Source organism: Coprinopsis cinerea (assembly GCF_000182895.1).
Source record: "Coprinopsis cinerea okayama7#130 chromosome 2 map unlocalized cont3.2, whole genome shotgun sequence".
In the NCBI taxonomy this organism is placed as follows: domain Eukaryota; kingdom Fungi; phylum Basidiomycota; class Agaricomycetes; order Agaricales; family Psathyrellaceae; genus Coprinopsis; species Coprinopsis cinerea.
Window position 1 is genome coordinate 1,442,092 of NW_003307543.1, and position 23,928 is coordinate 1,466,019.

Sequence of the window (23,928 nt, forward strand, 5' to 3'; positions counted from 1 at the left end):
AAAGTTGTAAACCACTAATTTACCGTCCCCCACACCGTTCTTCGTCGCAATGCGGGTGGAAAAGTGTTATTTCTGCTCGACAAACGTCTATCCCGGTCACGGTATGCTACCACCATACCCACATCTCGAGCGGACCCCACTAACAACACCAACCAGGGTCCGCGTTCGTAAGAAACGACGCAAAAGTATTCAGATTCTGCACATCAAAGTCAGTCCCTTGCTCTCGATTATTCTTTGTTCACTTGCTCATTCCACGGATGTAGATGTCATAAAAATTTCAAGTACGTTGTGTTAAAGCACGTTGGAAATCCCAGAAAGTTAACGGGAGTATAGAATGAAGCGCAACCCACGAAAGGTCCGATGGACTAAGGCATTCCGCAAGGCTGCAGGGAAGGAGATGACCATCGTGCGTCTTACGTTTAACGACCAGTTCCGGACGGAATTTTAACATGTACGCCAGGACTCGACAATCGACTTCGAGAAGCGCAGGAACGTTCCTGTCCGTTATGACCGCGAACTTGTCCAGACTACCATCAAGGCAATGAAGAGGATCGCAGAAATCAAAGCAAGGAGAGAAAGGGCATTCTTCAAAAACAGGTTGGTCCCAGTACTCCGGACCTTTAGTCATATTCCTGATATGCCTTCAGAATGGCAGCTGCTCGGTCGAAGCACAAGGCACACCGCCAAAAGATGTTGGAGAAAGCCAAGTCCTCCGTCAAACTGCACGAACCCATCAAACAGACTGCTGCAACCCCAGAGAAAATCAAGGTTGCTGTCAAATCAAGATCAGCACTGGTACCTGGAGAAGGTCGCTCAATGGGCATGGATATCGATTAAGCGAAGGTGCACATCTGTCCTACTGTTACAAAAACAATTCATACTCATCGTTCCACAGTCTCTCAGCACGCCCGCGATTCGCCCTTTCCACTACCGTTACTTGTACTTTGCCTCGTTTTCCAAGCGCACATTCGGATCCAACGTGTTATGCAAGCCCAGCAACGTTTTGCTGACGGCTTCACTGGCTCCAATCATTGGTTTCAAGACCGCGATTGGGACAGCCCGGATAACAGAACGGACAGGACCCTGTTGAGTGTATTAGAGCCATTACGATCTTTTATGATAGAACCTTTTTCGCACCTCGTTGCCCGACCTTTCGTACACCTCCATCGGCACTGCAAGGATGGTTTGCGCCGCAGAGCTCAAGTTCTTTTGAAGACTCCTGTACGCTGACTGAACACCCTCCTTGATGTCGGCAGGCTGTTGCGCATATTTCGATATCATGTCGAGTTCGTCGTCTTGTGAAGCCTCGAAATCTTCTTCGAACATCACTGGCACGGTTTCCGCAGTGACTGGCCTATCGAAATCACCGCCGAGGAGCCCTTCCGCCTGTTCCAAAATGACCTGAGTCCCGGTCGCAAGTCGGGCTCCCATCTTGATTGCTTCGATTGCAGTGGACTTGACGAAAGCAGTTGCTCCCTTCTGGACTCCACGCACAATCCTGCCGTCCTTCTTGTATTGTGATATCGGGAGGAGAACCAGGTCTGCGACGCCAGAACCAACGTTGACCATCGATCGGATTGGTGCAACGCCGGATATGACATCCACGAGCTGGGTGGCCTTCACGTCTGGAGTCCACAGGTCGTTCAACATTTCGAAGACTTTGGGCCACCCGGTTATCTGAATAAAAATTATCGTTAGGCAAAAAGTCTCGCAATCAACAACGACACATACCCCAGCCAGTTTGATATGTCTTAGAGTCATCTCTGCCCCATCGAAGTGGAAGAAGTTCATGAGCTCGATGGTTCGACCCTCTTTGAGTGCCCTGTAGTCTACACGCCGTGGTTTGTAGTCAAGCTTGAGGTCAATCGGGAAGATTTCTGCCATTTCTGTGATCGACTGTCAGGGGCGTATAGAGAGCGATGAGAATCCAAGCTTACGGATGAAAGCGTCACCGTCGCTTGACTCAGAGTCAGACACAGCAGGCGCCTCTGGGTCTTTGAAGCTAAAGAATTTCTTCAGGAAATCAACCGCATCTTGGTCCACGTATAGGCGGATCGGCAGGATCTTCGCCTGGATGTTCTGGTTGAGTTTACCCTCGAGGACAGATGATGAGACTACTGACCCGTAATCGAGCCTCCTGGGACGTTTCCCCTGGCGCTGGCCGAACATTGTGGAGCTCAATTCGAACCATGCTGGCTCCAGTTTCCCGAATGTTTCCTTTGGAGTCAGATCGTAACGCCGTCAGGAACTTCTTCCATGTCGAGGTCTTGATGTGGTCCAGGATTTCCAAATCCTTGACCGTGACGAAAGTGCGTGACACCAAAAGGATGTCCCCGTTGTACTGATTAAACTCGGCGTTCACTCCAAGCAGACAGAACTCCATTGAAGGAGTTTTAGACCGGTTCAACTTCTTGCCTTGAACACGGACTGAAGGGACGCGAGGTTGATTTGGTACTGGATGCCGTAGCGTCTGCCACGAACTCTGGGTCCCTGTTTCGAAATCTTCCCTGAGCTCTTCGTCGATCGCAGCTATCAGTGCATCCGGTTCGGCAGCATCCACATCTTGATTGACACCGATGTAGAGGGAATTGAATAGGTATTTCCCCGTATCTTCGGGGACTGCCTGGGGTTCTTGCACTTGGCCATTCGCCACGAGCTGTCGAATTTTGGCAAGGCGTTTGCGCATCTCTTTGACCTCAGATTCGATGATCTTGCGCGTCCTGGGCCAGTCGTAGCCATCATAGAGTAGGAGATAAACGTCGCAATTGTGGATACGGACGCGAATAGCCTCCTCTCCAGCGCTATCAAGTGATATCAGAAAGGACACGAAATTGAAGGCTACTGGTGGGACTTACTTGGGGCGGTCCTCGATGGTTTCCCGTGGAAGAGTGTCGTAGTAATTCTCGATGATGTTGATACCATCTTCGTGAAGGAGCTTAATAGTCTCGCCTCCGACGCTCGAGATGACACCGGTAAAATGATCAGATATTTGGACATTTTGAGCATCGATATCGTGCGCATCGAATTCATCAAAGTCGTCGTCAGTCAACTCCCGAAGGCCCGCTGCGGCTCCGAATGATTCATCCAAGTAATCCAAGTTGGTTGGCAGATCGTCGTAAATCATATCAGGCGCAGGCCCGACTTCAGGCACACGGCGAAACGCAGCCTCGTCGATCGATCCTGGCGTAGGCAGTGTGAGGGTGGTTCCACACGACAAGAACAACATCCTCACCTGTCAATGTTGTACCTTCTTCCTTAGCCCTCGAAAGAACAGCCGGGCCTTTGTCAGCCTTTATTGGCCTACGCACAGCGATCAGATAGAGAGCCACATCATCATTTAAAAGGTCACTCACTGCTGTGTTGGTTCATCCTCTGGAGGTTTAAACAGCGACGCAAGGTCCCCGGCAAAAGCTCCGACAACAGCAAAGGTGTCAGCACAAGCATGCACTTTGAGACACAAGCCATCGATGATGATCTGAATTCTCCGCTTAGCAATAGACCCCAATGTCAGAAAGCGGCTGCCATACCTGCCTCGCGGGGGAACTGGTCTTGCTTTCTTGGTACTTGAGTTTCATCGTCGAGAGGTCAGCAAGGAGTGCATATCCCATCGCCTGGTTCCTGAGTTAACAATCCGTCTGCAAAAGAGACGAGAGTACTCACTCTCCAGTGATTCGCCACATTGGCATCCCCCTTTCTTCTCGACTCTTGCCTGTCGGCGATATTTTCTATCGCGAAAGCAGACAGAGCGGCGACATCCACCCGGAAAGAGGTATCAGGAAAGTTTCCTATAATGTCGGTGACAAAGTTAAGCCCTCCAATAGCGAGTACCATGGCTCCCGGGTGAGAGGGCGCCAGCGCACGTATCGACCCGTCGGTGATCTTGAGGCTAACGAGCGTGCGCTCGCTGGGGACAACAGATTCGAAAGTCTATAAACTCGTTAGTTAGGTTTTCCTTGGAAAGGGGGAATCCTTACGCCAGGGGGCGATTTCGAGAACTCTGCAATATCCTGTAACCAGACAAGATCCGGGTAAAAGTTGAACGTAAACCCGTTGAGGGAGATAGAGAATTTGGTCTCCTTGGCAGTTGTCTCTGGGATAGTCGATGAGATGAACCTAAGTTTGAGAAGCGGCACTGGGATGGCCATCTGAAGGATGGATGCATTAAATAAGGATTACGCTTGTAGTTCTGGGATGTACTCACCAAGCTGCGCTGGGAGGTCAGTGAAAGGAATGTCCGGACATTATCTGATGCCTCTGTATCTTGTACTAGGATATCCATCAGATTTATCAGTGCTTCAATCTGTGCACAATGTCATCTGAGGCCCGGTCAGCGGTGACCAGAACTAGACACTCACCTTTCCGCCTGTATGCATTTTGACATCAACACTGAGGTCCGAACACGCCACATCAAATGGTCTGTTTCCTGCACCACCATCGGAACGAGGAAGATGCACGCGACCATAGACTGAAATCGAGTTAGCCGGATGTCTAGTAGCCACTGCAAAACCACTTACATTCTGTGACATTGATTGAGACGGCCACCTTCACTCCCTCGTCCACCACTCTCTGGAGGTCGAATCCACTTCCCATCCTGGATTTAGAGAAGAACCGGCTGCCAATCAAGCTCGTGTCCTTCGAATCCTGACTGCCTGACCGCGCGCTCGGACTCCGGGATGCATTCATCCTCTCCATGGCTTGGCTGAGGTCGTCTATCCAATACTGCAACGCATCCAGCTGTTTCTTCGACACAGCAATATAGACCGAGGGGATATCGATTGACAGTACCAGTATCGAATTTTCTTCGCCTGGGTTGCGCCTGGAGATGGAAATCTGCGGCGTAAGAGAGGGAACATGTTCGGACGGGGCCTGGAGGGGTCCAATAGAAACTAAGCCAGTGGAATGGTCTTCTCCCACCGTCGAGCACCCTACTACAATTCGTGCACATCCGATTTGCGCCAAAAGTTGCTTGTGCACACGGTCCTCCGTTGCCTGGAAGCCCGACTCTTGGACGGAGGGAGCCGCAAATCGTAGTTGGGGAGGTTGAGATTCAGCTTTATCACTGATGACAATCTTGTGTACGTCGAATGTCAATATGCCTGATCGGTTTGGACGGTTTGGAGGAGGGGGTGCTCGGACAGATAATCGTAGCATGGGTACATTGATTGTCCATGAAAGTGTAGCTGAGCTCGAAGTTGACTAGGAATTATCAGTGAAAAAGTAATTATTAAAATGAGGCGACATAACTCACCCTTTTCACCGGGACCGTTTCCTTAGCGGGAGGGGAAGGAGGTTCGATAGGGGATGCCGGGGCTTCTTCGTCACTGAGATATCCGTCTCGAGCCGAGATGGTAGATTTCCTTGCTCTGCCGTCATTCAATGCATTTACGTGCTCGGAAAACCACCCCATTCCTCCCTCCGCCTGGAGCATCTCGATATCCACAAAGGCCTGCAGCGGTGCCACATCTATTGCCACGCGTTGAGCTGCCGGTGCCCTCTTTCGTGCTTTAGATTGAACCGTATCGAAACGAAGACAGAGGGAGGGTTGGCGACTCTTGCCTCCATCGTCAGCGGCATCGTCCTTGGGCTGATTAGCGTGACGTCGATGTCGCTCTTGCGGATTCTTGCGCGTCCTCCAATGTGATATCTTTGCACCAAAGGTGAAGCACTTCTTGTCGAACCAGTCAAGGACAGGGATTGTAGGTTGTGGGACGGAGGTTTGGAAAGGATCGGAGCGGGAGGGGTAAACATGGAGCGAGTCGTACTGCGATGGGAGATAGGGGTCGGTAATCAAGACGGGGATTGCAGCAGGTAATTTGGCGATAGGGTCGCTCATTGCTCTGGAGCCTGTGAACTGGAAAACGGAGAAGTCCCCCACAGTGAGCGAAGCAGATAGCCCTGATTCTAACCACGAGGCGTGGGCAGCCGCCGTGTCTATTAAAAGTCTTGTATAACCACTCCCAAGCCTAGGAGGGACGAGAGGATGTTCGAAATAGTCATCGATCGGTTCATCGCAAATGGATCCCAGCAATGGAGAGGCAAATAAGAGAAAACTGATAGACCGGATTCTCGCCTCAGCGTCAAAGGTGAATGGAAGGTCTTTGGGGGGAGACTTGGAAGACGATGACTGCGACGAGGGGCCATCAGATAGCTTCTCCATCAGATGGAGTACCCCTGAAACTTGCCATGGCTGGAGTGCGATGGCTATAGAACCGCAGGAAATATCCACTCGATACTTCTCGTTCGAAGCCTTGACTCCTGGGTTTGCCTGCCCCGGAGGAGGTGTCGTCAGGCATATTTCCAATGGGACCGCGCCAAATGATAACACGACATGTTCCTCCCCAGATATTTCAGGTCTTTCAGGCTGAGAATTGCGGTTAGGCGGGGTAGTTTCAGATGATGTTGGGTACGAGGCGACGCGACTCTGCCCGAGCGTTGGTGCTTCGGATATGATGCTATGATAGATACTGCTCGTCGTCGACTCTGCAAGGAGGTTGGGGCGAGGTGGAAGGACGGCTAGGGATTGTGACATCTGAAACTGAGCGTCTTCGTCCAATGACGAAGAGGACGAACTCGAAGAGCTGGGGGTGTTGCTACGGGAAATGTGGTGTTCCGTGTCGACATCCCCGACCGTGGGTGAGCTAGGCCGTGTGGTGGAACGGCTTGTGTTGGGGATATGCTGGATAGAGGACAACTTTATTCCATGCAGGGATAAGCTGCGTTTCATCCCGGCCTCTGAATCAGCATCTCCCTGCGCCGTTCCTTCTCTAGTCGAGTACCGGATCTCAGAAAGTGAGAACTTCAGAGTAATGTTGTCTGGGTCCACCACCGTGATGCTGATATCTCGGGCGTCGAAGTGGAATCGTGCCAACAACCGCTCTATCAAGGTGGCGAACATGGAAACACCGATAGGGTCGACTTCCTGGCTGCCTTTGTCTCCCTCGCTGTCCGGTACAAATGACTCCAAGCCTCCTGGAACGGTATGGTCATCGTCCGTTTCAGGATCATGGTGCGCGACTGCAGCGTGGAATGACTCCCAGAGCTTTGCCTCTTGCGGATCCGAAAGCTCCTCTTGGACAAAGCTCTCCGCTACAGAGACTACAGAGTCCGCAAGGTCGATGTCAGGGTTAAGATGTGGGCGACGGGACGGTTGAACCCGCAGGGTGAGATGGAGGCCACTAAGGGAGAAGCCGATGTTGGATGTCAATGGATTAGGCCAGGGAATTCGAGCTGTAACTGCTTTGGCAGTCCCGGTTTCCAAGAGCAGCGGTAGTCCCGTAAGATAGGAGTTGATAATCTGGCATTGCAGGAGGTGAATAGAAGACTAGGACGATGCTCCGATCTACGCACTGTTGGATCCAACTCGAGGTCGTTGATTTGCACATATCCTGATCCAATCTGAGAGTCAATTTGGGGAGTATCGAGCTGGCCAGGCTTGAACAGGTGTCCGAGAAACTTCTTCAGGAAGAACGAGACAAAGCGTCCTTGGATGCTAGTGGGGATGGCAAGGTTGATAGTTGGGATTGAGGGCAGCCATGACGCAAACCACGACATGGCCAGACGTCTTCAATATACAGTTACAGGGAGAATTCTAATCAATGTATAGGAGCATACCAAGTTCTGGTGAATGGGTTACAGCACCGGCAGGGAGTTCAGTTGGTGGTTGTGCAGAGCACACCGCGACATGGACGCTTCGGCTCAAAGGGAAGACGTACGGGGCTGTCGAACGGAGCTTGCGGGCCTTATATCCGGGTCATCCCAGTTCTAATAATATAATTACATCCATGGTCCCAAGTGTTGTCCAGTACCCATAAACTACACGCGATATATTAGTACATAGCAGTCATTCGGCCGTATCCTCCTTAGTTGCGGTATCTTCTTCCGGTTCATATTTTGGGACCTCGTTGAGGAAGTCACATAGGAAATGAGCGATCAGATCGTGGATCTTGCTCGTGGGGTGAATATGGTCAAGCCAAACCGTCCCGTTACTGATGTGTTTGTGGCTTGGGGGAAACCCGTAGGTGTCGAGGTCATCGAGGACGACCGAAAACATCTCGTATAACGAGTAGACGAGAATAGTACAGTCGGGATGCTTGCTTTGAAAATCTCGGATAGCAGCAAGAAGCAGGGAATTCCATTTCTGAAACTGGGTTTCTTGTGAGGGGTCCACTTCTATCCCATACTGGATACGCTTCTCAGCAACTATACCACAAATGATCAGCGAAGAGGGGTTGGGTTGAAACCAAGAAACTCACTAGCCGGTGCCATATCGATAGGCGGAACGTCGAAAAAAAGGAAATTGCGGGCGCCATTGGCATACAGCTCTTCTTGAAGCTCCATTAATAATGAAATCCGTAAGGGAAAGTCACCCTCGCGAGATACCCTGATTGGAACGACAGTGAGAGAAATGAATGCTGGAAGCCGGATGAGTACCTACGCGCAATCGTTGATCCCAACGGACGTGACTAGGACATGGTTAGCGCACAGGAAGATACGAGGATGGCCGGGCATTGCTTACCGAACAGGCTATCGTTTTCACTCCATGGGGCCCACTCCGGCTTGGTTCCAACGATCGGGAGGAAGAGTCTTCGTATTTGCCTGGCTACTCCGCTGACTTGATCGCCGCCTCTAGCATAATTGTATACTAGCAGGGGATCGTCTGCAAAGCCGTCTTCCTGGTCGTCTGTAGAAGGATCGTATCTCGGTGCAGGGCAATATTTGGTGATCAGGTGGCCGACCCAGTTAGGGAGATCTTCCTCGTTGAATGTGCTGCCAGGAAAGGGTGTCCCAAGAGGATGCTGTGCAGTTGGGTGGCTGCTAGGTGAGAATCCTGTGTGACTCCAGAAGACAGAGCTGTAAGAGTCGCCACTGCCAGAGCACAGTTAGAGCACGGGGTGATTTGTGGGGGAGCGATGGGGCCGTACAAGATGAATAGGCGCCTAATGCCCTCGAACCCTGGCCAGTGAGATGACTTGGCGATGATTTGGGACATCGCTACCGATTCTGAGGAGCCTGAATATTGCAGAGACTAAGATCGTCTTCAGTGGCCAATCTGGAAAACGACATCTCCCTTATATCTGCGGCCTGCCACGGACCTAGTAGATCAATTGGGTTGTTAGTCCCTTGCTTTGTCAGGCCGGGATCCCCGGCCAGTCACGCGTCCCATCAGTGGCTGTGACTTGGGATGCCGTCGCGCCTATTGGCAATGCATGTGCCCCATCGTGTCGGACGCGTCGTTCTTCTACCCATTCAAAATTCCAATATGAGCCAAGGTAGGTTGACCGAATTCAATTTGATGAAAACAAGGTCAAATCTGCACTTTAGGATTCTATGGTGGCAGTGGTGGCGGAGGTTACCTCCCAGGATCACCTTTCAGCGCGACAGCCAGTCCAGGGGGAGGCCAAGTCAGTAGAACTCGCACGTTGACCAGCCCAGTGCTAACATGTCTTTAGAAATCAGAGCTCTCAGCATCTCTACGTCCAATGACCATCGCCCAACTCAACAAAGCGACTCAACTGCATCCTGAAGCTGAATGGCGCCTCGACGATATTGAAGTTGGCCAAGTAAGATCATTTCATTCCCAGAAAGACATCCTTATCCATTATTACAACTCAAGGTCACCATAGTCGGGCAAATATTGTCCATTCAGCAACAGGCAACCAACTCTGTGTACGCAATCGTTGATGGCACAGGAACAATCGAGGCTCGCCAGTGGTTGAACACCGACACCGACGGCAGCATACAACAAGGGCTCAAGTCCGTGCATCTCGCGCTCTCCCATCCCGTTACTCATGTTTTCCACAGGGAAAACATCTACGTTCGTGTTGCCGGCAACCTCAAGGCCTTCAATTCCAGACGATATATCAATACAACTCACATCCGTCCAATCACTGACCCCCATGAACTCTACTTCCACATTCTCGAATCCATGACCGTAACTCTGAGCTTTGAGCGGGGCGTTGTGCGTTTCTTGTCTTATGCCGTTTTCATCTTCTCACCCTGCCCATAGCCTGCAGCTCCAGGATCTGCCAAAGGAAAAGATGTGGTCATGGCTGACGCTTCTGTATACAATGTTGGGTCGACTGCGACATCCGACCAATTCTCGCACCTGCCAGTTTTGCAGCGTCAGATTGTCCGCTTCCTCCAGGAGAACTCTACGAGCGACGAAGGAGTGCACGTCTCGGCCATTGCCAGAGCTGTCGGGTCTGGTAACGATGCCCAAAAGATCAGGTGCGTACAATTTATCCCCTTTTGCGTACTATGGGGACTGACCGTCTTTGCAGCGATGCCCTGGACAAGCTCATGGATGCTGGTCACGTATACACAACGCTTGATGAATCGCATTTCCTACTCACTGCCTAGATGACATGGACCTTGCTTTCACTGTATTTCCTAGCTGTAATATCTCTCTGTATACGCGCTTTGCCACCATCTATATCTGGATTCCGCTGTCAGGCCTCAGGTGGCAAACGCGGGGGCAGCCTGATTAAAGCTCGACGTGTCGATGGCATTTGGCATTTTCAGTGTCTCCATATCAGATTCTTGGCTTTCAACCTTACCCTCATGTCGCAAAAGTCCGAATCCCCTAACATTTCTCAACTCACGCAGCAATTCAATGACCTAGGCATCCAAGGGGGATTGGAGGATAACTTTGACGAAGTCCGTCCTGGCGATCCGATTTCTTTGCTTCGGGGTATCCGTCCGGTAACTTGTGCACATGTTTCCAGTGCGCAACCCGTCACCGTCAGGAGCGGCGACAAGGAAGAAACAGCGTACATCCTCGGCAAGAAGCCCTTCAAGCATGTTCGTCTTGCTTTGTTCCTGAACCGGCAGAAGCCCCTGTATAAAGCTTATGATCAATGACTTGAACCGCAGGTTGATATAGTCGCCAACATCTTCGATGTTGAGAAGGCTTCCAATGGGCAGATTGTCTACACCCTAAGCGACGAAACAGGGCAGGTGAAGGCCAGGGCATGGGCCAGTGAATACTTCAGATACGTCAATCCTTCCAGGTCTGTATGTCTAACCTAGATGATTCGTCAATAGGAGTGACGGCTCCTTCTCTAGCCACCTGGAATACGTTCGGGTGACAGGCGAACTTGAAACGTACAATAAACGAAACAGTATTCGAATCAAGCAGATCAGGGTGCTCGAAAACCCTCACGAGGTGTACCACCACCTACTCTCCATACTCTTCTACATTCAAGGCCGATCTGTAAGTTTGATCGTCATCTCATCTCAGACTCCAGCGGGCGCTTATTCAACTGGCCTTCCGCAGCTGACCGCAACCCATACTATCCCACAAGGACAGTCTCACACAGCAAATAATCGGGTTCCCAAACCTGCCTCTGCACAAGTGCCAAGGAACGAAAGACCACCTCCCATTGACAACACCCCAGAGCCTCCCTCATTTGCTGTAAGAGAAGCGGAGGAAGCCGACCACTCCTCGGACGACCAGTTCTTCTCGGATGAGGGGGAGGACTGGGCCTCCATTCTGAGCTCAGGGCCGGTTTCCTCGGGGCCCGCACAAACCCGGGGTCAAATAAACCATCCCAACAGCCCCAAGCATCCACGGCAGGTCGGAGGGCAATCCGTGCGATCCCCTCGTCCAGAGGGACGCCATGTCGCTCCTACACCCCCTCCGACTATGGAAAGGTATAACCAGACACGCCAAAGACATCCGTCGCATGCCGAAAGCCCAAGATCCTCCACCACGCGGACGAGACCGCAGCCATTAGTCACATCCGAATCACCAAGTGTTGGGGCGACACAGGGACGAAAAGCATCGGGGAGGTTCAAAGCCCCAAGGGAAACAAAAATGTCAGAAATGCAAAAATCCATCCTCGTCCACCTTACGTGCCATGCAGGCCGCGAAGATGGATGTCACGTTTCCGAGATCGTGGAGGATATCTTCAAACAGTACCAACGCAAGGGCATGACCGTCAACTTCAAGCCCATCTTCATGTAGGTCACAGTCACAGCTTGCTCCATCTCGCGCTAACGTTTCACTGGAAGTTCGGCGCTTGACGCGCTCGCAAGGGACGGATACATCTACACGACCATCGACGACGAACACTATACACGAAACTTTGATACATCCGATTAGCCATGTGTTCAGATTAGCATACACTGTGTTTGCGACAGAATGCGATTGATGTACAAGTACAATGCAGATGAGTGGGGATGCAAACGACAGGATGGGAGACGAAGGGATTGTTGGAGCCGACATCCTTTATGAAGGTGACTATGAAGCATAGTTGGTCGCAACCTTAGCGAGTCCCTTGCTGACACCTTCCAAAACCTTCTTCCTGGACTCGACGATCTTCTTGGCGGAGACGAAAGCGAAGTCGTGGTCGATCTTTATCATTGTCAGCGTTCGAGTTCACCGAGATGGGGGTCAATCTGACCTTGGAAGATGGGACAGCACCGCACGCCTGGGTGACAGCCTTGCGAGAGTCAGCAGATCCGACAGTCTCAGCAATCTCGAGTACGCTAGCCGAGATTTCCTTCAGTGCACTGACACCAGCAGCTCTGATAGCTTTGATGTGGGGAACCAGCTGAAAGAGAAAGCGTTTAGAAGCGCGAACATGGCTATCAGTGTGGTGACGTACACCGCCGAACTTGTTGATCTTGATCACAGAGGCAGATTTGAAGCGAAGGGTCTCGACAGTGACGAAGAGGAATGCCTAAAACCATAAATAAGCCACAAAGTCGAATGAAAAAGCGGACAGAAAATGTACCTCTTGAACGAGGGCTGCGAGGTGCAGGATATCAACGACAGAACCCGATCCCTTCAAAGCGGCAAAGCGTGCTTTGGCATCCTCAAAGTGTTGAGCAAGTAGGGCAGGTGGCTCAGTCACCGCCGGAGGCTCCTCATCCTTCTTGTGAGAGCCATTTGTACCATTGGCGGGGAGCTGGAAGCCCTTCAAGGGGTGACCAGTCTTAAGTTCAGTCTGCTTCGCAGCTTCAGCCAAAACAACCTCGGGCGGAGGTCGGGCGTAATCGTGGTAGGGCTCTATCCAGTCAGCAAGGGCGCTGGTGAAGTCGACAAACTTCCTCTCCTCCTCTGTAAGCTCGGCATACTCCTCCTCTGTGCGTTGCTTCAGGCGCTCACGGTAAGTGAGCGACTTGTCGAAGACGGCGGTTTGCTTTGGTCGATCACCGATCAACAGTTTGTCCTCGACAGTATCGTCCATGTCGCTGGCGTGTTGGAAGGCTCGGATATAGGTCTTCAGGAAGATAGAGAGCCAGCCCATCTGAAATACATTTGGTGAGTGCATCGTACCGATTCTAAACGAGAAAGCCTACTTACACCCTCAACCTTGTCGAACAGAACGGTCTGTTCGTGGAGAGATTTCGAGGCCTTGGGTTGATAATCGGGGAAGATCTCGAAGTCTCTGTTGTCGTAGTGCACTGGAATACGGTTCAGTAGTTGCATCTAATTGTGAACTCGTTCGGTACTCACATCGGTCAAAGACAAACTTGAGCTCGATAAGCTCCATGTCAATAAGATCAGACAACAGCTGTTCATGTGACAGTCGCATTCGCAAATATTCGATCTTGATGCAGTCCCGTTGAAGCGAGTTCTCCAAACGTTCCTCGAAAGTAATGAATTCGGGGATCTGGATCTAGTTAGACAGGGAACCGCCAATAAAGTACTAGAAGAGAACGTACCTGAGAATATTTCTCAGAGTTGAAGGCTCGGATAATGAAGTCGGACGTCTACCATCCGGTTCAGCGAAAGGTACAACACTATATGGAGCGACAAACCTCCTGAGAGTTGCTGAGGTAGATGGAAGTAGCATCCAAGCACTCCGAGATGTAGGTGAGGTCACCGGTTGGCGCCAAGGAGAAGGTCGAAGCTCGGGATAGATGAAGATGCGAAAGGGTATCGTTCTGAACCTGCTTAATTCCCATGGCACGGTAGTGCTCCAAGGCAAGCGATGGTGCACCTAGTTCACGAGAATTAATCGTCACCCCAGGATAGCTTGCCTTCTTACTTACCAAGAAGTCGATAAATGCGGATGAGAATAAGCCTTGCAAAGAATAGCTGCTTGCTCTTGGTCAGCGCATATTCCAAGAAAGCAGCGCCCGCCTGTAAATGGCTTTCATCGCCGCTGATGGTCCAAAGATTGACGTAGGTGTTGCCTGCCAAGAGAGCCAAGTCATCGGCGGGCTGGCGCTCGGTCGATGGCAGATTAGCGCCGAGAGGTAGCGCATGTTCATAGTGTTCAATGTAGACCTTCAATCGCTCCTGCTCGCCTTCGACAGTGAGCTGATCACCCGATAGGTTGTAGCGGATGAATTTGTGAACGTTGATAGTTCTTTGGAGATTGTCGACGGTGTCCTGTCATTGTGTTTGTGAATGGAGGATGACGTGTGGTCGTTCTACGTACGACGTTGAGGGATACGGTTTTCAAGAACGATGACCATCGTTCAAGTTCTTCACCTTCCAACGAAAGGAAGGGCTTGAGGTCCTCGAAGCAGCACGACTTGTCGCCGAAAGTGTTAAAGTATTTCGACATCAGTGCGACCAGCTTGGAAGGATCTGCACGGGAAATGTTAGATACTGAGCGAGATGCCGTTAGGGCTAGTGATGCACCTTCTGAAACACCGTGCTGTCGAGATCGGCGCTCGAGTTCTACGAGACCGAGCAAGCCTGATCTATCCTTGAGACCATCCAGCTCAGCGACCTGAGTGAACAGGGAACGAGCGGCATCAACGTTGGCAGACACCTCCGCTTTCCGCTCGTCTGAGACCTCGCCCTCGGCAGTGGTGATAGGAGCAAAGGCAGCATCGAGGACAGCCAAGAACTCGAGCCAATTGCGGTCACTGAAAACATCAGGAAAGTGTAGGGAAAGACATCGCTTAGGGAGACGTACTTCTTTTCCAGAATGAGTTCCTTCGCACGTTGGCTTTCTTCCTTGTGGAGGCCTTGCTCCTTCCATATCTCCCTTCTAATTTCATTAACAGACAAACTAGTCGCGCAGATGGCCTTGCCGACATCGCTGTCCAGCAGCTTCTTGGCTTCGTCCCAGAGTTTAAGCTCGCGTACGATGGATAGGTGAAGATAAAAACGGTCGGTGTTAATATAGGATGGTGTAGGGCAGGATTCGATAAGCCTATGAGCGAGTTTGTAGAGGATCGTTTTCATATTGGGAGGGGTCTCGGGGTCGTTAGCCTACATCGCCTTGTTAGATGACGAAGACATTCACATTGAGGGATGGAGTTACCTGAAGAATGGCACTGATCACGTTCCAGTATAAATAGCGGTCTTCTTGGAATGCCTTATACAAGCGTGTCGCGATCTGCAGATCAGTTAGTACACCGGGTCGAGTGGTAGGTAGGGTATCGCAGCACACCTGTTGGGCAGCCTTCCAGTTCGCTGTACGCGTGTTTGCAATAAAGGTTTGAGCTCCGAAGTCTTCATTACCGGGCTGTTGCTTCCAGGCATCTTCAAACATCGTGATAGTGTCATTGTCTGGAGAAGAGCTAATGAGTCGAAGGGACAATACACATGAGATAAAACGTACATCGTCCAAGCCCCTTCAATACGAGGGTCATGGCACTCAACGTGGCATCATTGGTAGGTTTCGATTCGAGGATCTCGTCGCACAAGACGAGAGATTCCTCGACCTTCTGTGACCTCACAAGTGCCAACGATTTGAGAGCCTAGATGATGTGTTAGGAACGCCACTGGGACTGAGAACGAAGGCTTACTTTAACGAGTTCATTTTTAGGATATTTCTTGAGAACCTTGTTGCAAGCCACGAGGGCAGCCTTGGTAGAGCCAGAATCGAGAGCCTCTGTGTGATGAATACTTGTATCAGCGGGGAAAGCGGGGGAAAGCGATGATGCCATACCATAGATGGGGCGAATTTGACGTTCCAAAGCTGCTTGAGACATTCTGGGCGATTTCAAAGAGTATAAACCGTTGAAGAGGATTCGGGAGGAAACGCGAGCACGTCGTGGTCGTTGGCAAGCCGGGCGACTGCCACGATTTTGCACGACGCGATCAGAGCTCAAATTTTGGCTGGGCTGGATCAAAAACACCGGGTCTCCGGTCCCCAACGCGTTTACAGCCAACCACCAACGTCAGACACAATGCCCCCAGTTCTGCTCTCCAGGTTCATATTTATTCCGTGTCTACAGACGACTCCAGATTCTGACACCTTGCATTACAGGTCGCTCGACACAATACTTGGCATTGGCACTGGTTTTTTTGCGTATTATTTGTACGAAACACACCCTCGCACCGCTCCCCCGCCGGAGCAGAGGCTCCAGAACCTGGTCCAGTGGAGGTATTCCCAGTACAAGGAACAACGTGCTCGCCAACTCCAAGGGGTTGACAATTAGCCGGATCCTGCCCCACGGACGATATCCTGAAGCCATGTCATGATCCCGCGGAACGTCGCCCTCTCGTTCTCGCTCAGTTCGCACCCCGGACCATCTACCTCTACCCGTTTCAACGCGATCCCAACGACCACACTCCTACGATGGCCCTCGATGGAGAATTGGGATCTTTCATCCCAGACGATAGTGGCGATTTGTGAAGCATACAAGGAATGAAGCGTTTGCTGATGTTCAGAAATGCTACTGCCCAGCAAGGGCGTAAGTTGGATTGCCGGTGAGGGTGTCGGTATCGTATTGTCGTCGTTTTTATCGGACAGAGGCAAGGTCGATGTGGATAACAGGTTAGCTTGGATCTGTGACAGTATACCGATAAGATTTGTGTGACCAGTATCAATACGAAAGGCGCACCAGATTGCCGACTTTTCCTAGCTGGGTTACCAGTACCAATATTCTGTCTGCAAAGGTTTGAATAATAATTGTAGTTGGAACGCCATTGACGACGTTATGATGCTGAGTGGAAGCCATGGAAGATCGTAAGTAGCAGTTTGAAGCCTACTAATATTTGTAGTTGATCCCAACTCCGACGCGCGCTCTTGTCCTTGTTCCTCGACCTCGACCATAGCCTTGTCTACCTCACAATGGCTTCGATATCTGTATCTCCTAGCAAGGGAAAAGGACGGGAATCTGCTCGCCCAACCTTCGAGGCTGGCTGGTGGGATGTATTCCCTCTTACAGAGACCCCCAAGAGGTACTGCCCCCGGTACTCAGTTCAATGAGACGTGTTGTTGACAAAACCAGGTCCCTGCAGTGGTCGCTCTCATCAGTCATGTTTATGGCTAGTCCTCTTGAACCAAGGGTAATAGGACGCCATTTCAGCAGTGCAAGGGAGTTTTCATTAGAACAACCAGGCCCCGTCGCGTGGAGCCCGGAATCATACCGTGCACCGACATGCATCATGGTTTCCCCAGACGAAGAGCACATGTTTGCTTTCTTTCCTTCATGTGACGAAAAGCCTGGAATAGGAAGCCTATGGCATCGCGGAGACGCAATAGATAGGTGGAAGCCGACTACACATTGGGAGTTTCCTCGAGGCTCTGGCGTTATCGCTGGTCAATGGCTCGGAGAGCATAGGAAGGTGCGTTTGAGGTCTCAGCCCTACCAGCAGTTTTACCGAACATCTGATTTAAAACAGTGGGTATTGGACTCATCAAACACGCCTATTCGACTCCCGCCTCAAGGCCCCCGCATTTCCACTGCGCAAGCTATGCTAGTGCTTGTCACAGAAGACCACTTCGTTCATCTGAAATATGCGCGTCACTTACCTGAATTCAGGAGCCTATCAACTTCGCTTCTCCACCCCAATGTCGCCATTGAAAGCCAAACCGCGATTTCTCACAGACCGGTTACCGACAGAGCTTGTTTCGATGCCAGCATTGGACACCATTTCTCGGGTAAGGAATCGGTCAGTGATGTACATGCAGAGATTTAATTGTTCCTGTAGATAACACCGTCTTCATTGCGTACCGCTCGCGCAATCTGGGATTTCCGAGGAACAGCGTGGAATCATTCGATTTCAACATGGACCTCAACTTCCCTAACCCACCAGACAGCCCCACAGATTGGGAAATGCTGGGAGAGGATCCTCAAATCCATATCTGCACAGTGGACTTGAAACTACGGGATGAACTAGTAGGTTCGATGCAGTCCATTTTGAGTTATCAGGACACCCTCTAATATCCGAGGCCAGTTCTGCGCTCAACCCCTCTCCCGCCTATCAAGAATGTCCCAAGACACGTTACGGAGATGTCCTTCATGTCATATCCTCCAGGACCGTCACCCGAAGCGACAGAACCTGATTCGTCGTCGGGAAGCGAGAACCTCTTCTTTGGTGTCTCAACACTTGACTTGAAAGATTGTAAGTTTCTACACCTGCCATGAGAAAGCTAGCTGAAGAGGCCCAGTCAATTCAACCCCTGTCACCTCCTCTTTCGCACTGTATAAATTCTCTCGTATCTCCGCGGAAGCGCAGGAGTCCTCATGGGTAAGTTCTTAGTTCAATCTTTTCGCTGTGGTTCTCATGTCATCCCATTCCTCCAAGTCCTACAGCCATCACAAGACACTCCCTGTTGACGGTGCCCTGGTATTTGTTACACCCACTGTCCAAAACGGTGATACATCTCAGGGAGTTGCCTTCTTCGGCGTCTTGGATGTCGCCGGACAGCAGCCCAAACCTTTAGTTCGTCGAAAGGAGACCGCCGTCGGGAGCATCAAGGTGCTCAATATGTGCGGCACCTGCTCTTTCTTCCTCGGCAACCCGACTTACCTCACCCGCCCTTAGACCAGATCTAACCGATAATTCGCGATGGGAAACATCCACCATATGGTCTTCGATATACGCTCATGGATGTAAGTTCGCCTTATTGTTCATCTGGAAACAGTCTCAAATCAATGGTATAGTGCCTCACTGTGGTATCATTTCCCCGAATTGCAAGCAAATATGGACGCCGTCCTTCGCAATCCAATCATCCCTACAGTTGCTTCCTCAACCACACCAGGGAGATAGCAAATACCTACCTAACTCTATTAGTGCGCCTCTTCCTCCTAGTGTCCACGAGTATTACAGTGCTCATAGAGCAGCGTCAGGCTTCGCCCTTGCCATTCTCTCCAGGAGGACCGTGATAGATATTACCCACATCCTAGCCCGACCAGACGTCCCCATTCCGGAGGTCGTTACAACCCTGAAGCAGGCTCTGGAGATTATACAATCAATCCCGACTCCTTCCCAGCTGCCATACATTGCCGATCTTGTGGGGACAGCGTTGGAAATTTACAAGTGAGCAATGTTTGGATTGCCTAGTCCATATTATTCTAATTCTTGGCACAGGTTACGCGCACAAATAACGAAGAGCGAAGAGGATAAGGCGGACCTGACGGCCAGGTGGCGTACAGCTCAAGATGTTACCTCGTTGCTCGCGTATCGGTTGGCGTTCGATGCCATCAGCGAAGGATACAGATACGAATCCAGTTTGTTCATCTTCACTACCAGATAAGTAAGGGACTCATCCATTACTTTAGCGGCTATCTGGGCGAGTATGAGGATGGCGAGCTTCACATCGGACCTTGTAAAAAGACTCATGAAACAGTGTGTCCTTGCATCCACTTTAGCATCTTCGGCAGATGCGGCGGGCGAAGATGATGATCCTTTCGCCTCTAGCAATGGTATGGGGTTCGTTTCATATCCAATCAGCATCTACATAACGGACAATTCGTTGCTTTCTTCAGGTTCACCCGACGAACATCTCCAGCAATCCGTTCTACTTCACTTGTCCCACCCGTTCACAATGGAGAATTTGGGGATTCTACTCACGCACATCAAACGCTTCCGCAACTTCATCGAAGTGACAGCACCTCCCAATGCTGACATGTGGCGCTTTGCGCGAGGAATTTTGACCGATTTGATGGATTATTGTCCAGTGAATCTAGTCGAGTTGGAAAGTCTGCTGGAAACTACGAGCGAAGAAGTTCGCAAACTTGATTGTGTGTTCACTGTTCATCTGCGAGGTGGAAAAGTACTGACGTATTGAGCAGCGGAGTCCCTTAACGAAGCCCTGATGGGATGTAAGCCAACGCGGTCTATGGCTCCATATGTGCGGAACCTCGTACGGACAATTTCGAATCACTCGACGCTGATCGACAAGGCCCGACTCTTTATCGAACCGTACGACCTCTTAGATGCAGTGGGCCGACTTTCTGTTACCAGCGTCAAAGAGTACGATGTGATCACTAGGGACCTGTTAAAGAAGGAGCGAACGACATGGTTATGTCTGAGGTGTGATGGTCGGTATGACCATCCAAACCAGATCGAGCCCCCGAGTCGAAGTGGGATGAAGACTGAGAGGTGGAAAACTTGGGAGAGGAGATGGATATATCGATGTACGTGCGGGGGTCCTTGGTCTCAGTTATCTTGAATTACACCACGTTTATCTGTATTGTTGTACCTACTCGAATACTTAAATGGCATTCTACGCTGCCGAGGGCAAGATTGATGGCATCAATTTGGCATCCGATCCACGAAAAGGTGACGCTGAACAGCGCAGGGTCGGCCATCCTCCTCCCACCGATCCCAACTATTCACAAACTATCCACCAGAATGCCAAAGGTTTTATCAAAATTCCCGGTCTCTGGGCTGTTTGGGGTTCTCAAACCATCAGGACCCACCAGCATGTCAGTTGTTCACGACCTTCAGGAACTGGTAACGCGCTCGAAGCTTTTCGTATTACCCGACAAGCTCGAGCAAATGAGGAAGAGGAAGCCCGCGAAGCGCAAGGGAAAGCCATCGAAGGACGCTGTAAAAGTTGGACAGGGTGGTACCTTGGATCCTCTTGCGGACGGTGTGTTAGGTGCGTGCCTCCCTTGGTCGAAGCTGAATAGATGTTCATTGACTTGGCCAATAGTTATCGGTGTTGGGAAGGGAACGAAGAAGCTTTCAGAGTTTCTTGATTGTACCAAAGTGAGTGCCGGCTAAGGGGCACTGTTGATTTTTCCCTAATGAAGATGTGATAGGAATACGAAACAACATGTCTTCTTGGGTGCGAAACCGATACCTACGACAGTGAAGGCTCAAGAGTCCGCCTTGCACCCTGGCACCATGTCACCCCTGAACTTGTCAAGTCCATGCTTCCCAAATTTACTGGAGAGATATCCCAAACTCCACCTATGTTCGCGTCATCTATATCGTTCTCCGTTCCGTCACCGCTAACGTTTAATTTCCTGTAGATTCTCTGCTCTAAAAATGGATGGTAAACCGCTATACGAATACGCACGCAAAGGAATACCCCTCCCTCGCCCTATCGAACCCCGAAAAGTGACGATCCACTCCCTAGAATTGGTTGAGTGGAAAGGCAAAGAGCACACTTACCGCTGGCCCGAAAAGACTTTCTCCGAAGACGACAAGCGTGCGATGGAAACGGCCCTCAAAAGTGTTGACGCCTCTGTCGAAATCAAAGACGACCCAGACCTTCCTTCTGAACAGGAAGCGCCTACTGCCTTCGTGCTCAAAATGCGGGTCTCGGGCGGCACCTATGTCCGCTCTATCGTTCACGATTTGGCCCATGCCGTTGGCTCAGCTGGGCATGTCGTGACGCTTAGCCGGACTCGCCAAGGGCGCTTTGTCACAACACCCACTGAAGGGGGGGATCGGGCTTGTATTCCTTGGGAAGTCTTCGAAAAGGCTTCAGAGGACGAAGAGCCTGATGCAGACGGCTGGAAGAAGTGGGAGCGGGAGGTCATGGATCACTTAGAAGTCATCGAAGAGCATGGGCCTGGTGGAAAGAGTTAATGTCCAGCTGTATTCGGTAGGTCTAGTACTGGAGTTGCGAAGTAGAGACCAATGCTCATGAGTGTTTGCTATCTTTCAGACTCAGGGGACGACCTTGGTGATCCGCTGTGACCAATTCGCCTCCGTTCTTCTTAAATCAAGAACTGCTATTCCGCGTAAACCATAAGCTATGTATCGCATCCTTTATGGGTCTTATCCCCATCTGCGCCCTCCTCTTCTGCCGCTATCAAGCGGTCCGCCTCTCTCGATTTGGAATGGTCCCACTGGTGCAAACCATAGACGTGACGAGTCAGATATACGCATATTGCCCGAAGGGATCCTGTCATTGGGAGAGACACGCATGCAATGGCAATATCTGTTATTGTTTTCTAGGATCATTTATGGAAGCTCGGTGCAGGCAGTGTCAAGATTCGCCTTCTCTGTTCGAATTATTGCATGGACGCTCCGAATCCATCGAGAAGCCACCTTTAGGCACTTCCGGACTATCACCCTTCTACGGTCCGCAATCACAGGTGGCGGACCCGGTCCGTGGATGATGCCACTTCTGAAGATCGTTTAAATAGCCCAGTTCAAACGGCAATGTGATGTCCTGCATACCCCCTACTCTCTCAACCCCTGTCATCATGAACTCCAATGGCATCCTTAACGGCCACAGTCCCATCGTCCGACCTTTGAAGCCGGGTATTTATGCCCCCATTCCTACTTTCTTCCTCCCTGAGAGCGAGGATTTGGGTACGGTCCATTGGTCGTGGAGTGGCTCGGTATTGACGTTCAAACCGTTAAGATCTTCCCACTTTCGAGAGGCACCTTGCCAAAGTAGCCGCGGCAGGAGTGGGGCCATTGATCGCAGGGTCAATGGGTGAAGCAATCCACCTGTCACCAGACGAACGCATCACGCTTATCCGTACAGCTCGCAAAGTGCTCGACGAGGCTGGTTTTGTGGACGTTCCTATTATTGCTGGGACGGGAGCAGCGAGTACAAGGGAGACTGTCCAACTCACTCGTCAAGCTGCGGAAGCTGGTGCTGATTATGCCATCGTCATCGCAAGTGGCTACTTCGCGGGAGCTCTCGCCACCAATAGGCAGGCGTTGAAGGATTATTGGACTGAGGTCTCCGAAAAGAGTCCTATACCAGTCATGATCTATAATTGTGAGTGGTGCGCTTGTGTTGACTGTCCATCCCTTAAGGTTGCCTCATAGACCCTGGTGCTAGCAGCGGTATCGACCTTGACTCTGATTTCATCGTCGACTTGGCCATGACATGCCCGAATATCTGTGGAGTCAAATTAACGTACGTCTGATCCAGTTGTTGGCTGCTGAAAGTTGTGATGATGACCTCTGAGTTTCAGTTGCGGAAATGTTGGGAAACTGACTAGAATTGCAGAAGCTATTGCGGAACCTTCTTTCACCACGAAGTATCCTCGCAAGAATTCGGCAGCGCCGTTCCTCGTACTTGGAGGTTTTGCCGACTTCCTCTTGCCCTCCGCCTTTGTCGAGGGTCATGGAGCTATCATCGGCCTCGCCAACCTCGCACCGGTATGTCGCTGCTTCCTTTCAGTTCATATCACTATAAATGACACTTTATCCGTAGTATTCAACTGTGAAGCTTTTCCAACTATCCGAAGAATCCAAAAAGGACCCGTCGCTTCTTCCTGAAGCACAAAGAATTCAAGGCATCGTCGCTCGAGGCGACTTTACCATCGCCAAAGCTTCGATCTCTGGCACCAAGTACCTCTTGGAGAAGGTTTATGGCTATGGCGGCCTGACTCGTCGCCCACTTCCTCCAATCACTCCTGAAGCAGCGAGCGCGATATGGGAGCACCCTCACACACAGGCACTGGTGCAACTAGAGCGAGAACTTTCCGGTAAATTAAGAACTTAACTCTATTGAATTCAAGGACCGTGATTGGATGAACCTGTGATATTGTCTATGAATGCGTTGCCTCAGATGCTTTCGGTGAAAACACTTATCCGGTGCCACATACAAAGTGAGCATGTCCTCGAGTTAACGGAACCGAGATGAGAAGCATAAGGTCGGTCTTAATTCTTCCAACAACCGCGCCTTGGGACCTTTGTATCCTTCAGAAGTACCTGGTACAAGATTTAGCCCTTATTTCTTTGGCTGCAGTGGACTTCGACATAGAGTAGTCTCGTCGAACTGTTGGATATGACTACATCACGTTGGGTTGTCTGGACAATTATCGGCACTTCCTCGATCTTCGACTACGTCTTCTATCACT

General features: G+C 50.9%; 9 protein-coding genes across 9 annotated transcripts; 6 read left to right on the forward strand and 3 right to left on the reverse strand.

Moving 5' to 3' along the window:
- Window positions 1–49: 49 nt before the first annotated feature.
- Window positions 50–1,136, forward strand: CC1G_04212 (ribosome biogenesis protein RLP24; the record flags this gene model as incomplete). The annotated part of the gene is made up of 7 exons (XM_001833181.2): window positions 50–101; window positions 157–208; window positions 264–281; window positions 334–406; window positions 461–597; window positions 648–843; window positions 896–1,136. 6 exons carry the CDS (start codon window positions 50–52, stop codon window positions 835–837), a joined length of 522 nt encoding a protein of 173 aa, XP_001833233.2. The 3' UTR covers window positions 838–843; window positions 896–1,136.
- CC1G_04213 (hypothetical protein) lies at window positions 934–7,551 on the reverse strand (the record flags this gene model as incomplete). Its single annotated transcript, XM_001833182.1, has 18 exons — window positions 934–1,083; window positions 1,138–1,677; window positions 1,732–1,886; window positions 1,938–2,070; window positions 2,123–2,427; window positions 2,482–2,801; window positions 2,856–3,180; window positions 3,233–3,300; window positions 3,354–3,475; window positions 3,528–3,611; window positions 3,661–3,927; window positions 3,975–4,145; window positions 4,202–4,300; window positions 4,356–4,465; window positions 4,515–4,866; window positions 4,930–5,196; window positions 5,249–7,294; window positions 7,348–7,551. 18 exons carry the CDS (start codon window positions 7,549–7,551, stop codon window positions 934–936), a joined length of 5,718 nt encoding a protein of 1,905 aa, XP_001833234.1.
- A 289-nt stretch (window positions 7,552–7,840) lies between these two features.
- Window positions 7,841–8,989, reverse strand: CC1G_04214 (hypothetical protein; the record flags this gene model as incomplete). The annotated part of the gene is made up of 5 exons (XM_001833183.1): window positions 7,841–8,199; window positions 8,253–8,380; window positions 8,435–8,462; window positions 8,516–8,865; window positions 8,922–8,989. The coding sequence occupies 5 exons, from the start codon at window positions 8,987–8,989 to the stop codon at window positions 7,841–7,843; spliced, it is 933 nt and encodes a 310-aa protein (XP_001833235.1).
- A 258-nt stretch (window positions 8,990–9,247) lies between these two features.
- CC1G_13904 (hypothetical protein) lies at window positions 9,248–10,430 on the forward strand. The gene is made up of 7 exons (XM_002911818.1): window positions 9,248–9,269; window positions 9,322–9,401; window positions 9,450–9,560; window positions 9,614–9,753; window positions 9,802–9,958; window positions 10,007–10,227; window positions 10,281–10,430. The coding sequence occupies exons 1-7, from the start codon at window positions 9,260–9,262 to the stop codon at window positions 10,357–10,359; spliced, it is 798 nt and encodes a 265-aa protein (XP_002911864.1). The 5' UTR covers window positions 9,248–9,259; the 3' UTR covers window positions 10,360–10,430.
- Window positions 10,431–10,560: 130 nt separating this feature from the next.
- On the forward strand, window positions 10,561–12,103 carry CC1G_13905 (hypothetical protein; the record flags this gene model as incomplete). Its single annotated transcript, XM_002911819.1, has 5 exons — window positions 10,561–10,800; window positions 10,873–11,009; window positions 11,065–11,212; window positions 11,276–11,961; window positions 12,013–12,103. The coding sequence occupies 5 exons, from the start codon at window positions 10,561–10,563 to the stop codon at window positions 12,101–12,103; spliced, it is 1,302 nt and encodes a 433-aa protein (XP_002911865.1).
- CC1G_04216 (hypothetical protein) lies at window positions 12,081–15,903 on the reverse strand (the record flags this gene model as incomplete). Its single annotated transcript, XM_001833185.2, has 17 exons — window positions 12,081–12,355; window positions 12,405–12,554; window positions 12,609–12,683; window positions 12,738–13,253; window positions 13,310–13,410; window positions 13,463–13,619; window positions 13,672–13,719; window positions 13,768–13,949; window positions 14,002–14,344; window positions 14,394–14,545; window positions 14,600–14,829; window positions 14,880–15,178; window positions 15,231–15,305; window positions 15,360–15,478; window positions 15,531–15,669; window positions 15,718–15,803; window positions 15,861–15,903. 17 exons carry the CDS (start codon window positions 15,901–15,903, stop codon window positions 12,242–12,244), a joined length of 2,829 nt encoding a protein of 942 aa, XP_001833237.2. The 3' UTR covers window positions 12,081–12,241.
- A 1,402-nt stretch (window positions 15,904–17,305) lies between these two features.
- Window positions 17,306–19,934, forward strand: CC1G_04217 (hypothetical protein; the record flags this gene model as incomplete). Its single annotated transcript, XM_001833186.2, has 11 exons — window positions 17,306–17,485; window positions 17,543–17,801; window positions 17,852–18,043; window positions 18,098–18,265; window positions 18,312–18,391; window positions 18,449–18,633; window positions 18,689–18,756; window positions 18,808–19,183; window positions 19,235–19,374; window positions 19,426–19,569; window positions 19,633–19,934. 11 exons carry the CDS (start codon window positions 17,306–17,308, stop codon window positions 19,932–19,934), a joined length of 2,094 nt encoding a protein of 697 aa, XP_001833238.2.
- A 566-nt stretch (window positions 19,935–20,500) lies between these two features.
- Window positions 20,501–21,688, forward strand: CC1G_04218 (pseudouridylate synthase 4; the record flags this gene model as incomplete). The annotated part of the gene is made up of 4 exons (XM_001833187.1): window positions 20,501–20,750; window positions 20,805–20,860; window positions 20,914–21,068; window positions 21,127–21,688. The coding sequence occupies 4 exons, from the start codon at window positions 20,501–20,503 to the stop codon at window positions 21,686–21,688; spliced, it is 1,023 nt and encodes a 340-aa protein (XP_001833239.1).
- Window positions 21,689–22,295: 607 nt separating this feature from the next.
- On the forward strand, window positions 22,296–23,570 carry CC1G_04219 (dihydrodipicolinate synthetase; the record flags this gene model as incomplete). The annotated part of the gene is made up of 5 exons (XM_001833188.2): window positions 22,296–22,420; window positions 22,473–22,838; window positions 22,889–22,979; window positions 23,038–23,224; window positions 23,280–23,570. The coding sequence occupies exons 1-5, from the start codon at window positions 22,312–22,314 to the stop codon at window positions 23,568–23,570; spliced, it is 1,044 nt and encodes a 347-aa protein (XP_001833240.1). The 5' UTR covers window positions 22,296–22,311.
- Window positions 23,571–23,928: the final 358 nt, after the last annotated feature.

Bases quoted from the DNA above. Each gene is read 5' to 3' on its own strand.
- CC1G_13904 (XM_002911818.1), top strand. The intron at 9,561-9,613 runs GTAAGATCATTT...TTACAACTCAAG, and splicing joins ACGATATTGAAGTTGGCCAA to GTCACCATAGTCGGGCAAAT. The intron at 9,959-10,006 runs GTGCGTTTCTTG...CCCTGCCCATAG, and splicing joins TGAGCTTTGAGCGGGGCGTT to CCTGCAGCTCCAGGATCTGC.